The following is a 12,689-nucleotide window of genomic DNA, read 5'->3' on the forward strand; positions in this document are numbered from 1 at the left end:
CGTAATCGCTGGTGTCCGCGTGCCTTCCAGAAAGTACTACACAACTCGCGTGGCGCGTATAGAAAGATTACCAAGATGCGACCAGCGATAACATTCCAGAAACTTCAGATACAGAAAGGTGGGTCTTGCGCAGGGCTATAGACCAGAACACGATAGTCTCGAACCGGATTGGCTGAGCGCATACTCCAGAACCCAGCGACCGGCCGCCATCTCCCGTGAGCTGCCAAGACGCGTTCGCGTGCATGTAGCGCCTGCGTGTTACGAGGTGTTCAATCGTTAAGTATGTCTGTGCCCGCAACATCCAAGTACCGAACATCATCGGGGCGTCACTTCGTCATGTATGGATGTGCAAGTAACCAGCGAAAACGAAGCAGGTTGCAGAGCACCGTTTGCGACGAACACGATGTACATACGTCGAGAGCTGTGCCGCTGTGGCATATTCAGCCGTGCATGTCCTCTTGTCTCTGGATGTATATATCTGTGCGTGTCTCTCTATGTGTATGTGTCTGTCTACTGGCCTCGATTACACAAAGGCCTGAGGTGGGCTTCGTACAGCGGCTCTCGCCGTTGAACTCCGCATCTGATTCACAAGTAAATGCCGCGAAAATGTTCGCACTGCTACATACAAAGTTCTGACGCTCATGACAATCGAACTCATGCGTAACAGATTGAATTCCGTCCACTGGCGTTAGTGACCACGAAATTTCACAATACCTTTCAGCAACTACTCGAAACCTTTAAGTGTAAAAGCTGGTTTGTGTTGCTTGTCGTTACTGGCCAGAGGGCAATAGCGGCGATGTTTTTTAAAAAAAAAGGTATGCATAAATTGCACAGTAGATCCGACACGGCTGAACAAATGTTAATTCATTCTTCCGCCGTCCCGAGACAAAAAATGGACACGTCTGGGCAGCCGCGTACGTGCGCTACGCTTACTCGAACCTACGACATGCCTCCTGTTTTCAAGGTGCGGGCCGCGACATTTTTCCAGGCACTACAACGCGGAGGTAAATGCGCATATTGCAAGGCTTTTACTAGTTCATGACGTATTGTCAGACGTGCAAATCAAAGTGGAATAGCCGCAGAACCAATGTTTCCGCATGCGAACGTAACACGGACTTATCCGAACGATCCGCTCCGCCTGCGGACGTTGCGCTTGCCACAGCCATTCCGATTTGCAGCACAATCTTGCCGAGAAGCTGAAGTTCACTAACTAAATTCGCTAGCTAAAATTCACCATCACGTCCTTCGTGAGTTCTTCAAAGAAATCTCAAAGCGCAAGCACTGCGTCTACGTGCGGTCGCCTCGCTTTGCAGCTCGGAGCCGTTGGAGCAGCAGGTGGCGCCACCATGCTTCGATAACGGAGGTAAAGTAATCAGCAATGGGTATTAGTAAGAGGCGATTGGAGGATTGGTGGAATAACGGTAAGTAAACGACAAAAAACGGAGACGTACAAAAACACAGTTCGCAATGGGGGATCAGAAAATTTGGTTGTGGGAGTCCATATAGCGTTTTTTTTTTTTTATGGTTTAACCTAGGCAGGACATTAGGCAGTATAATAGCAAGAACTTGGTGGCGCAACCCACCACCGCGTTCCAAAGGGAACGCTCATAACTACATACGTACACCCATCCATCCAATGGCGCCACTCAATTTTTTTCGGTGTTCTGGTGTATAACGTTTAACCAGAGAAACATAGATTAGTGTATGTGTCAATGTCCCCTCTTGAAAAGCGTCGTCCCGATGCTGCAAACACAAAAGCGAAAAACAAAGGTATACCCGGCCGTTGTAAAGAAAAAAAAATTGCTGGCTTTCCCGTAATTGAGAGTTGATGTAAGCATGAAATGGCAACGGGCAAAGCAGCTTGGTTGGCAATGACACGAGCCACATTACTGTCCTTATGATAGTGCACTGGATAACTGAAAGCAGCCGTTTATAATACAGAAGCTGCTTAGTTGAGCGGACGTACAGTTGGGAACGATATTACGTTTACATATGAACTGTCAGATAAACGTAAGATGTTCTTTTCAGAAATCGGACTCGAGAATAATTTCTTTTGTTTACGCCCCTAGAAGAAAAGAAAGCTGAAGGACGCAGCTACCTTCTTTCTTTTATTAAATAAATTCTGGCGTTTTGCGTCTGGCGATATGATTATGAGGAACCCTGTTCAGTTCTCACCACCTGGGGTTCTTTAACGTTCACCTAAACAGAAGTACACGAGTGTTTTGTTCATTTCGGTCTCATCGAATTCCGCGACCTGGTTTGAACTCGGGAGCTGGAGTTCAGCAGCGCAACCCCTTAACCACTATGTAACCAACAATTAGGCGACCGTGCCGCATTTTGCAGCGAAGCTGTCTGCGCCTAGGATCTGGCGGATCGCATTCGCGTGTAGACGAACAGTTTTTCATTCGTGGGCCGATCCCAAGATTAGTGCAATATCGGGCCGAGCCGCGGCGAAGATACAGTTCGCCATTAAGGGGCCCACATAGACAGCTTCGCTGGTCATCTTTCTTCACAGAGTGGAAGGGCACTGAGCTTTTATTTCTTTTTTTGTTAAGCATGGGCTGGACCAAAAATTTCTTACGGCTTAAGGGCCAAACAATAGCACATATAATGGCTACCTAAAGCTGTTTTCGGCGCCCGAAGTCTGACTGAAATTAAAGAACCCGTACCAATTACACCGTATTCTGTTACGCGAGGAAGACGGAAACATGAATGGAATGTTGCACTCCAGATTTTTTTTTCTTTTTCTATAAGAACACTTCCCGATACTTCCCGTAAATCTGAGTACAGGGCGCCGGATGGGGTAGATATGTTTTATTTGTTTGAAGCGGCAAGCAGGGAGTTTACATATGTTTTTCTGTCTGCATTTCGCAAGACGTATTGATGGAAAACTAATTGCGCAAAAATACTCGCGGGAGATACATGCTGCCTGAAGATTAAGAAAAATATTTGTTCTCCAAAGGGAACCGTACAATAACATAGTAGAATGAAAGCCGACACTGCGGCCGCAATACGCGCACGATCACCGAACGCCATTAAAAAAATGAAACAAAGAAGAGAAAGAACAGCATCTATACCTAAGGCATAAATTAATACATGTCATATGCACTTATAAACACTGTTTGAGCCATCTGAACGCATATACCAGCGCTCAAGTAGTACGAATGACCCTTCCGAGCAGAATTGCTAGCGGCTTCCGACGGTGCGACCTTGATGCGGCACAACTCACTTCGATCGCAGCGCCGCCACAGTACTTAACGTCGTCGCGCTCCTCACTCAGCTTGCTAGCTAGCTAGCTAGCTAGCTAGCTAGATAGCTAGATAGATAGATAGATAGATAGATAGATAGATAGATAGATAGATAGATAGATAGATAGATAGATAGATAGATAGATAGATAGATAGATAGATTCAAAGTGCCCAAACTATGCTACAACGCTAAACGCATTAAAACATAAAACAGCGTCTATTCGCTTGCGCCCCCGAGTTCTTTGGCTCCTGCGCGCGCAAGGAGTGGCTTTACCGCATACCTCTGGAACAACATGGTAGACCTGAGCGACTCCGCTCGCTTGGCCCCTGTGCACGTATCTGGCCCCTGTGCACCACAGCAAGAATTCCAGTTGAAGATCCTGGTGACGTACCAACTATCTCTGTGGACGGTGTTGTGTGTATGCTGCGTAAACTCGCAGATAAAAAATCCGCGGGTCCCGATGGGCTTCCAAATGCCTTTTTGAAGCGTTTTGCAGCACAGGTATCTGTTTTCTTAACGAGGATCTTTCAAGTCTCGTTACTATCGGGAGATGTACCGGAGGACTGGAGGATGGCCCGCGTTGTGCCAATTCTAAAAAAAGGGGACAAGCTAACCATTTCTAATTATCGGCCAATCTCAATCACTTCCTCTTGTTGCAAGCTGCTTGAACACATAGTATCGGGTTATCTTAACTCTTATCTTGCTGAAAATAACATTTTATCACCTGCACAACATGGCTTTCGGAAAGAAATGTCCACTGTGACACAGTTAGTTACAACAATTCATGATTTTTCTGTTGTGCTTGATAAATCGGGGCAGATTGATGTACTTATTTTAGATTTCCGCAAGGCATTTGACACAGTTCCCCACAGTAAACTTATTTATAAACTGGAAAGTATTGGCGTCCCTACTTACCTTGTTAATTGGATTAATGCTTATTTAAAACACAGGACACAGTACGTGGAGGTTAACGGTTGTAAATCTGAAGTGCTTCCAGTTACGTCAGGTGTACCCCAAGGAAGCGTTTTAGGCCCACTGCTATTCTTAATTTATATTAATGATTTGCCGGCTGCTATTTCCGAAAATGTCTCTGTCAAGCTTTTTGCAGATGACTGCATTCTCTTCAAGAGCATAAACGAGCGTAATGATCATTACCTCTTACAAAATTCACTATTAGCTGTTCATCAATGGTGCCTTAAATGGAATATGCAACTTAACCTAGATAAAACTGTCCTCTTGCGAATTTCGCGCAAAAAACAGGTTTCTCCTTTCTCTTACAGCCTTCTAAATCATTCTATTATGGAGGTCACACATCATAAATACTTAGGGGTTACAATAACAAACGATTTAACTTGGTCTGAGCATATTTCAGACATTTGTTCCTCATCATTTTCCAAGCTGTGCTTTCTGAGGCGGAAGCTTAGAGGCGCTCCAAGTAAGCTTAAACGTCTTGCATACATAACATTCATCAGATCAAAATTAGAGTACGCGTCGGTCTTATGGGACCCGTTCATAAAGAAGGACATTTACCAGCTTGAGATGGTGCAAAGGAAAGCGATTAGGTTTACTTATAACAAATACAGAAGGCTTGATTCACCTACGACACTAATGAAAACAAATAACATCCAACTACTTCAAGTACGTAGGAAAATGTCCCGTTTGTTGTTTTTGCATAACCTTTTAGCACATAAACTAAACATTTCGCATCCCACAGAACTTAAACAGTTATCGTCTAGACGAACACACCACACAGGAAGTCATTTACTGGAACCAATTTTTGCAAGAACTGAAACATTCAAACACAGTTTTTTTCCGAGGACCGTTTCCGACTGGAACTGTCTTCCAGGGGCCATCTTCCAGTCCGCTAATTTTGTTAAAGCTCTAGAAGAGCATTTGTTTGAGTGAATGAGAGCTGCATATGTGCGAAAGCATATATATATATGAATATGTACATGTGTATACATATTTTTCTGCTTGTCTGTTAGCGGCAATCTGTTAAACTGCCGTTCTTTCTTTTTATTTTTTGATGTTCCAGTGTATTTACATGCCTTGTATAGCCCCTCCTGCATGGGCCATAACTGTTGGCCTGCAGTATTCTGAAATAAATAAATAAATCTTGTCGCCCCTGTGGCGGATAATTGTAGACAGCGCCATGAATGGGATCAACCCACGAAAACAGCGAGATAGGCTCTGCCGCCTAAAAGTGGCTGGACTCGGAGAAGAATGCATTGCGATAAGAAGACCATAGATATTTACAAATACGGCAAGAAGTAAAAGTAGGGAAGTCTGTACGATAACACAGATGACAGTACCTTGCTGTTTGATGCCCGAGCTTGACGTTACGTGGATCTGTATAGATATCTAGAGAACAAAACTTGCTTACGAAATCTGTCATATCTCAAAAAAAAAAGAAAGCTAAACGATTTTCCCGGAATCTATATGATCCCTACAAACTACAAACTTAAGGCACGCATCCATGTAGTTTCTGTACAGATCCCTACTAACAACAAAGCTTGGGGAAGCCGGAATTTTTTTTTCTTCACATTGGTCGGTAGATATGGTCTAAGATGGGGCCTGAAACGATTCACAAAGATGTGCCATCGAACTCTTGATTAATATACGAAAAAGTATGTTAACTGGAACATGTAGCAGATCATGGTACCTTGCGAATTTGCATTTTCGGAAAACGCACTCTATTTCTGCAATTTCAACTTGCTGCCCCCTCCCGCCTAGTTAGGAAGCTAATTAGTGGCATTTTCTTATTTATTATTTGTATTGGCGATATAATCTCGCAAATTCTCATGTCCATCGCTGCTATGAAGCTTCTTCTGCAGAAATTATCTCTTTTATTGTCTCAACCTCATATTTTCAAAATCAGAGCGTCGCAGAAAGAACCAGTATGCTGGAGTTGATTACGCAGATATCACATTGCCTTTTACTCATGCACCATCTCCGTCATGTGAAGTGAGAGCGCCGAGAGAAAAGCCTAGCGATTTAGCGCGAGAAAAGATAGAGGAGGGATATGGGATCTTCGGCTCTGCGCAACAGATTGCCTGCGCAGCTGTGACGTACACTAATTAGCAGAGCGTTATTGCCGTAACTAAAAATGCCACTACTTCGCACATTCCGTGAAATTTCATTCGCCTATTCTTACACCGTGATATACCCTGAACTTGAACCGCAACTATCCGAACAGTCACCTTGCAGAAATCAGGCAGACTTTCGCCAAATAGATTGTACAGCATGGAGAGCTCGTGTCTTATTATTTTAATAACAATCCATTTTATTAACGATAGCTCAGAGGACATCGCCGGACCAGTGTAGATTATGTGGCACGATCCAATATTTTATTCGTGTTCAAATCTTGATCTCAGAACGAAACAGGCCTTTGTCGTTTAAACTCACTTCACAAAATCTCCGGTATGGTGGCCTCACCTGGCGAGCTTAACAAGAAACAAACACTCCGTTGTATAACAAGTTTCACAAAGGTGGCGCTAGGTTATTGTCAAAACTTGGAATTGGGTTGCGAAACGACCAGCCATGGAGGAAAGAAACAAAAAGGGAGAGGCCCTGACGTTACGTTCTTGAAGCCGGAAGGTAGTGACTACAGTGACGGTGCCCGGCACTTTAACATATACACTACAGTGACGGGGCCCGGTACTTTAACATATACACTACAGTGACGGGGCCCGGCGCTTTAACCTCAGCCCTGCAGTCAACACTGTAGCGACGTCAATGGCCGCACTTCTTTCAAACATTCTATCAGTGATGCCAACCCTAGGGATTTATCCCTAGATCTAGAGATTTTTTCTTTGCTTTAGGGATCTAGCGTCTTTTTGTGAAATCTAGGGATTTTAAGAGTCCGTATAATGGGCCTTTTTCATGGGTGCCTTGTGCGCATGCGCACCGGAAGTGCTCTGACAGCGACACTAGCGGCGAGCGCCCGAAACATTTTTGGTGACATCCGGCAAAGAACGTACGTACGGGCTCTCCGTGTTGGCCGCGCTGCTCCTTGGCAGGCAGGATCATAGCTTTTTTTTTTTTGCGATGCCACAGCGATGTGCTGCCGTAGGCTGCAGTAATGCCAGCGGAAAGCCTCCAAATGTGCGATTTTTTAGATTTCCTGCCGCGACACTTCAGGCAACGAGACGAAAGAAATGGGTGCAAGCAATACATCGCGTCAACGCCGACGGATCGCCGTGGGAACCGACAGCGAACTCCCGCGTCTGCAGCAATCACTTCGTAACAGGTAAAGAAACAGTGACTTGATATTCCTTATTACTTGATGAACAGCGTGTCTGTTGAGCGCATAAGTGTAACTTCGAGCCCTTTCCGAGCGGGACCGTGGCAGGTCGGCGATCGTGCATTTGTTTAGTACGCAGTTTCGGTTGTGTTAGCGCAGTGTGTCCTGTGTCGTACTCGCGTTAATAACAGAAACACTCAAGCTGTTTAACCGTCACATTTTATTTCAGGAGCGCCCTCCCGCTTTATGCCCCACCCGGACTACGTACCATCGGTTTTCAAGCACACGCCAATGAGATGCCCTGTGTCAATCGCTCGCTTTGACAGAGTGAAGAAACGGCAAGGTATAGGCTGTGTGTGACGCTGTTTGAGATTCGTCAACTGTCAGCATTTACGACCTTGCAGTAATCTTTCTTCATTTTGTATTCGGCACTTGATATTATTTTTCATTATCATGAAATCGCCCGTGTAATGCTGAATACGCCGGCTGTCGTGCGATTGCCGATGCTAAGCAGCATCGTGCAGTACTTGCGAGTGAAGCTTCTTGAATAGCGAATGTTGATTGCTCTTTCTGCCGCAATATAACTCGCGCTTTCGTCTTGCGCGAGTCAGTTACGGTATCGGCGGCAAGATGCTCCCTTCTCCAAACACCAACCAATTTTTAATGAGTCTTTATCTAGCAAAGGGAGATTAAGTGGTCACTTATTTATGAGTAGTACAGAGTTTTTATATTTGATGTTGCGCCTATCTTATTAGTCTTAAATAGCACATTGTTACACTGTCGCGAAATATATTTTAATGTTATTTATCAGCTTCAAGACTGGCAAATGCAAGTGGCCAAGCCAGCAGCGGTGCAACCACATCAGCTGTTGGACAGAGGACTCCACCGAGTATAGCAGCAGGCCAAAATAGGACACCACAGGATTGTCAACCAGTTGCCGGGGCATCTACTCCACCTCTTGGTCAAGGAACACCATTAAGCAGAGCAGCAAGTGCAATGTCATTAGGCTCTACGACCTGTGAAGATGGTGCAGTATTGCGTAGTGTACCAGCTGAACACGAAAAGAGCTGCCAGACGGATAATTTCTCTCTAGAGCGTATTATGCTGCTTGAAAGCCAATTAAGTGCAGAAAGAAAGAAGGTGCAAAAGCTAGAAGTACAGCTAAAAGCTGCTGAGGAACAGACAATACAGTGGAAAGCACATTACTACGAGCTGAAGGCTACAACACTGTGCCTCGATAACATGCAAGGTACTGAGCATATGTTGTATTACACAGGATTGCCTTCTGTGCAAGTGTTTTACGATATACTAAATTTAGTTTTGAACAATAACCCTCGGTTTGCAATAGACATAAAGAGCAGGTCACTCACTGCTGCCGAGCAGATGTATGCAGTACTGGTTCGCTTAAGGACAGGTATGGCCACACGAGAGATTGCTCGCAATTTTTTAATTTCAATGCCCTCATTCAGTCGTATATTTTCAGAATGGGTACTTATATTGCAGAAGGTTCTCACTGAAATAACCAGCTTCCCCACACTTCCTGAAGTACAACAGCACATGCCACTTCATTTTAGACGGTACCCAAACACACGTATAATACTTGACACAACAGAAATTCGTATACAAAAGCCCTCAAGCTTAACTGCCCAAAGACGAACTTTCTCCCACTACAAGTTCGCAAACACAATGAAATGTGTTGTAGGTGCAACACCTGACTGCTATGTTAGCTTTGTGTCGCCATTATATGGGGGAAGTACCAGTGACAGAGCTATTGTGCAACAGTCTGGAGTACTTGATCTATTCGAATCAGGAGATGGCATCATGGTTGACAAGGGATTCAAGGTAGATGACCTTCTGCCACGTGGTGTTGTCCTTCATATGCCTCCATTTCGTATTCCTGGAGAAGCGCAGATGAGTGCCAAGGATGTTGAAGCCACAAAGCATGTTGCAAGTGCACGGGTGCACATTGAAAGGGTCATAAGAAGAATCAAGGAGTTCCATTTATTGGACAGACCCTTACCTATAAACATGTTAGACATAGCAGATGCAATTTTCACAACATGTGCATTTCTCTCAAACTTTAGGCGACCACTAATAAATAATGGGAAGGAAGTGGAGACAGACACCATGTAATAGAACACGAAAGCATGCGGTATATTTATTCGGAGCACCTAAAAGGTGTCATCATGCACTAAAGTTTTATGATGCAAAGGAACGCACTATGTGCGTGTCAGCCTTCTGATAGTCATCTTCAGATGGTCCTCATCACAATGGTCAACTAGATAAAACCCCACAGCATACTTCTTGAAGGACACGTAGCCTGCACCTGTAGTGTAAAGAAATCCAAGGCGTCGGATACGTCGTGTCATGAGTTCTGGAATAATAGCAGCCTTATAGAAGTACACCAGGCCCTGAAGTATGTCTTTCCAAATTTCTGCGTCAAAATATATACGTTCCACTGATATGCAGTCTTGCAGGTCAGCATGGTCTGTGAAGACTACAAAGTCGCACCATGGCTTCTTCGCGACTCCCATCTGTCCTTGTACTTGGTAGTAATAATAATGGTCTTTCTTCAGGGTGACCTCACCATTAGTTACTGCCAAGTAAAAACCTTTGTCAGCGCAGGCGTCGACAACTCTTTGGCCAGCTTTCGAAGCGGGGCACTTCACTTCTAGAAGGCCATCCTCACTGCCATCTCTCACAAGGCGATCGGGCGATGCGGCGATGAAAGAATGCAATTCATGAATATGCAATCCTGTTTCCAGGACATCTATATTTTTGTCATATAGCTGCATGAATTCTAGATATTTTTGAACTGCTTTTGCTTCATTTTGTATTCCGTAGAGCCTGGGGTCACCACTCTTCATTATTTCTTTGCGAGGATAAAGTATTTCTTTAACAAGCCCTTCTGGCTTCAGGCAGTGCAGTATTCTGCGGAACTTTGAAGCAGTTAGCTTCCCGGTTCTTTCTGCGAACCATAGAGGGTTCTTATCCTGGCCTACAGTCTTTGCACAGATATCTGCCCTCTCGGTAGCTGTGAGCGACACCTGCTCCTTGAAATATTCATCGATCAATGTGAGGCACTTCTGCGAATTCATGTCCTCTGTGTCGTTGATGGGGCTCGCATTTTTCACTGGTGCTGGCCTCTCTGTGTAACGGTTCCACACCAGCTCAGGTGCATGTGTTGCAATCGCACTCCTGAACTTCAACAGCCCAGCCTGCCCAGCTGTTCTCAAATGAGGAGGAAGTTGTCGCTTAGCCTTAACGGGCACCGTCTTGTTAATCACATGTTTCTTAAAGGTGATGTCCACCAAGGGTTTGGTCAGCAAATGGTTTTGTCCTGAAAATAACAAAATGCGGGGACTTGTATACAGTTCATACACATGTTTTATAAAGCTTACTGGCCAAGATCTATTTTGACATTTGATTACACATGCGGTTATTTTGCACTAATGATGGACACTGCAAACTCCTGTGAATCCGATCAGCATGCTAGCTCACCTCTTTTCAAATACAGTGTTTCTCTATCAGCATGCTTACATTCTACATTAAGGTACCATTACAAGGAAGAGTGTAGATACCAGACCAAAGCTCCTTTTGAAGTCATTTGTCACATCGTCTTGTGTTCTACCACATACGTCCCTCCTTATTCTGTTCGCTGCATTTTACCTGATTAACTTGAACTGTGTTCTGAATAAAAACATTCACCTTACCTTGTGTTGGTGCCATCCATCTGCACGGGACACTCGTACAAGACGGCCTCTGGATACTTCGTATGGCAAACAGCAATGCAGCTATATGCTGGCACCTTTGGCTTTGACTAGGAAAATCAGAAGAAAAAAGTATTCACATTTAGATGCCTGTTAAATGCTCCTGTGAGTGGGCAAAACAAACGGAAAGAGAAAGCTAATGTTCGTTACAGAATATATATTTAAGAGAGCACGTTGTTGGGCGAGTCGGTCGTACATACTTAATACTTTAAATATATATTTAAGAAACGCGGACTCGCTGCACTACATTGAAGTGCGAGCGTACATTGATTTTCATTCTTTTTCTTTTCTAGCTGCACGGGCAAGGTTCTCGAAGGCGCTGTTATCCGTGCATGATATAGATAGCTTAAACGGTTTATGCACGGTCGGGTTGTTTTTTTTGTGTGTGTGTAAATACGGTAGAACATCAAATAATCGCCAGAACTATTCGCCGCGAACTACTCTTCGCAAGGTCATATAGGCCCGAACCAGTGACATGTGAATGCTTTTACGGCACGCATCGCCCACAGCCTGTGGCTCGACTCACTTTGTAAACGAAAAATGAATGTTTCCCGACAGCGAGCCGTAGCGGTGCCTGCACGTAGAGACGGTGAAAGCGCTGCCACCTCGCGAACGCACCGTTGTTAGGACACCGTTTTCTACATCGTCGTTCAGTGTTATATCATAAGGGCGGACAGCAAATTCGTGCACAGCATTTCACGTCTCTAAAAAATGTACTTACCCAGCAACGCAATCGCAGTATGCTTGGACGACGGCCCCTGCTCCGCCTTTAGCAAGCGCTACGACTTGCTTGTAGTGGCCAGCTTTCATCGAGCACAAACATATGCTGCGCAACACAAGTTCGGTCCCTGTTGGTTGTCCGCACATCAAATACTCGATCCGGCGAATGTACCTTTCCTCTTTGAACATCCAGCCTTTATGCAACTGCCGGTGCGACTCGCCGAAATGGCTGTCGATCATGTTGTCAGTCACTGGCGGCACCAACTCCAAATCGCAGCTCCACTGACCGCCGGAGTCGTGAAGTTTCTTGAAGTCTTCAATAGAAAACATGTCGAAGAAAGCTTCGCAAGAGTCGACAGGCGGTTGCGAAAATCAGCGGTGACGATGCAAGCGTACTGTGTAAACTTTAAACAGCAGCAGTCACAGCACAACGCAAAGCAACAAAGAGTGTCATGCCGCCGCGTCAACCGAGAGCCACCGTATTTGCTTTCGGCTCTCGCCGCTAGAGGCGCTCTCCCATCGTGAAAAAGGTCAATTTTCACAAAGGCTTCTAAACAGGAAGCAACCCTGCTTCGGGCTGGCTGCCTCATCGATTACCGAGTGTGATCAGATAACAATATGCGCCGCGTGTGAGGACTGCAACACCATGATCGCAAGTTACTTCCAAGCATCTCTTCAAACAAGTCGGACAGCAGGTCACTGAAAGT

General features: G+C 45.0%; 2 protein-coding genes across 3 annotated transcripts; one reads left to right on the forward strand and one right to left on the reverse strand.

Moving 5' to 3' along the window:
* The first annotated feature begins 7,126 nt into the window (after positions 1 to 7,126).
* On the forward strand, positions 7,127 to 11,204 carry LOC139048015 (uncharacterized). Of its 2 annotated transcripts, XM_070522351.1 has the most exons (3): positions 7,127 to 7,498; positions 7,722 to 7,835; positions 8,304 to 11,204. In XM_070522351.1, the coding sequence occupies exons 1-3, from the start codon at positions 7,297 to 7,299 to the stop codon at positions 9,623 to 9,625; spliced, it is 1,638 nt and encodes a 545-aa protein (XP_070378452.1). In that variant the 5' UTR covers positions 7,127 to 7,296; the 3' UTR covers positions 9,626 to 11,204. The 2 variants fall into 2 exon arrangements, with proteins under 2 accessions (XP_070378452.1, XP_070378453.1); XM_070522352.1 differs by lacking the exon at positions 7,722 to 7,835.
* On the reverse strand, positions 9,623 to 12,491 carry LOC139048016 (uncharacterized). Its single transcript, XM_070522353.1, has 3 exons — positions 11,984 to 12,491; positions 11,206 to 11,312; positions 9,623 to 10,832 (listed from the first exon to the last, which is right to left on the reverse strand). Exons 1-3 carry the CDS (start codon positions 12,310 to 12,312, stop codon positions 9,712 to 9,714), a joined length of 1,557 nt encoding a protein of 518 aa, XP_070378454.1. The 5' UTR covers positions 12,313 to 12,491; the 3' UTR covers positions 9,623 to 9,711.
* Between the last annotated feature and the right edge of the window lie 198 nt (positions 12,492 to 12,689).

The sequence above is a fragment of the Dermacentor albipictus genome, chromosome 7 (genome assembly GCF_038994185.2).
Source record: "Dermacentor albipictus isolate Rhodes 1998 colony chromosome 7, USDA_Dalb.pri_finalv2, whole genome shotgun sequence".
Lineage (NCBI taxonomy): Eukaryota > Metazoa > Arthropoda > Arachnida > Ixodida > Ixodidae > Dermacentor > Dermacentor albipictus.

Excerpts from the sequence above, each read along its gene's own strand:
- LOC139048016 (XM_070522353.1), bottom strand. The coding sequence starts at position 12,312 with ATGTTTTCTATTGAAGACTTCAAGAAACTTCACGACTCCGGCGGTCAG. Across the intron at positions 11,313-11,983 it reads TACTGCGATTGCGTTGCTGG|TCAAAGCCAAAGGTGCCAGC; the intron begins GTAAGTACATTT and ends TGATTTTCCTAG. Across the intron at positions 10,833-11,205 it reads ATGGATGGCACCAACACAAG|GACAAAACCATTTGCTGACC; the intron begins GTAAGGTGAATG and ends TGTTATTTTCAG.
- LOC139048015 (XM_070522351.1), top strand. The coding sequence starts at position 7,297 with ATGCCACAGCGATGTGCTGCCGTAGGCTGCAGTAATGCCAGCGGAAAG. Across the intron at positions 7,499-7,721 it reads CAGCAATCACTTCGTAACAG|GAGCGCCCTCCCGCTTTATG; the intron begins GTAAAGAAACAG and ends ATTTTATTTCAG. Across the intron at positions 7,836-8,303 it reads CAGAGTGAAGAAACGGCAAG|CTTCAAGACTGGCAAATGCA; the intron begins GTATAGGCTGTG and ends GTTATTTATCAG.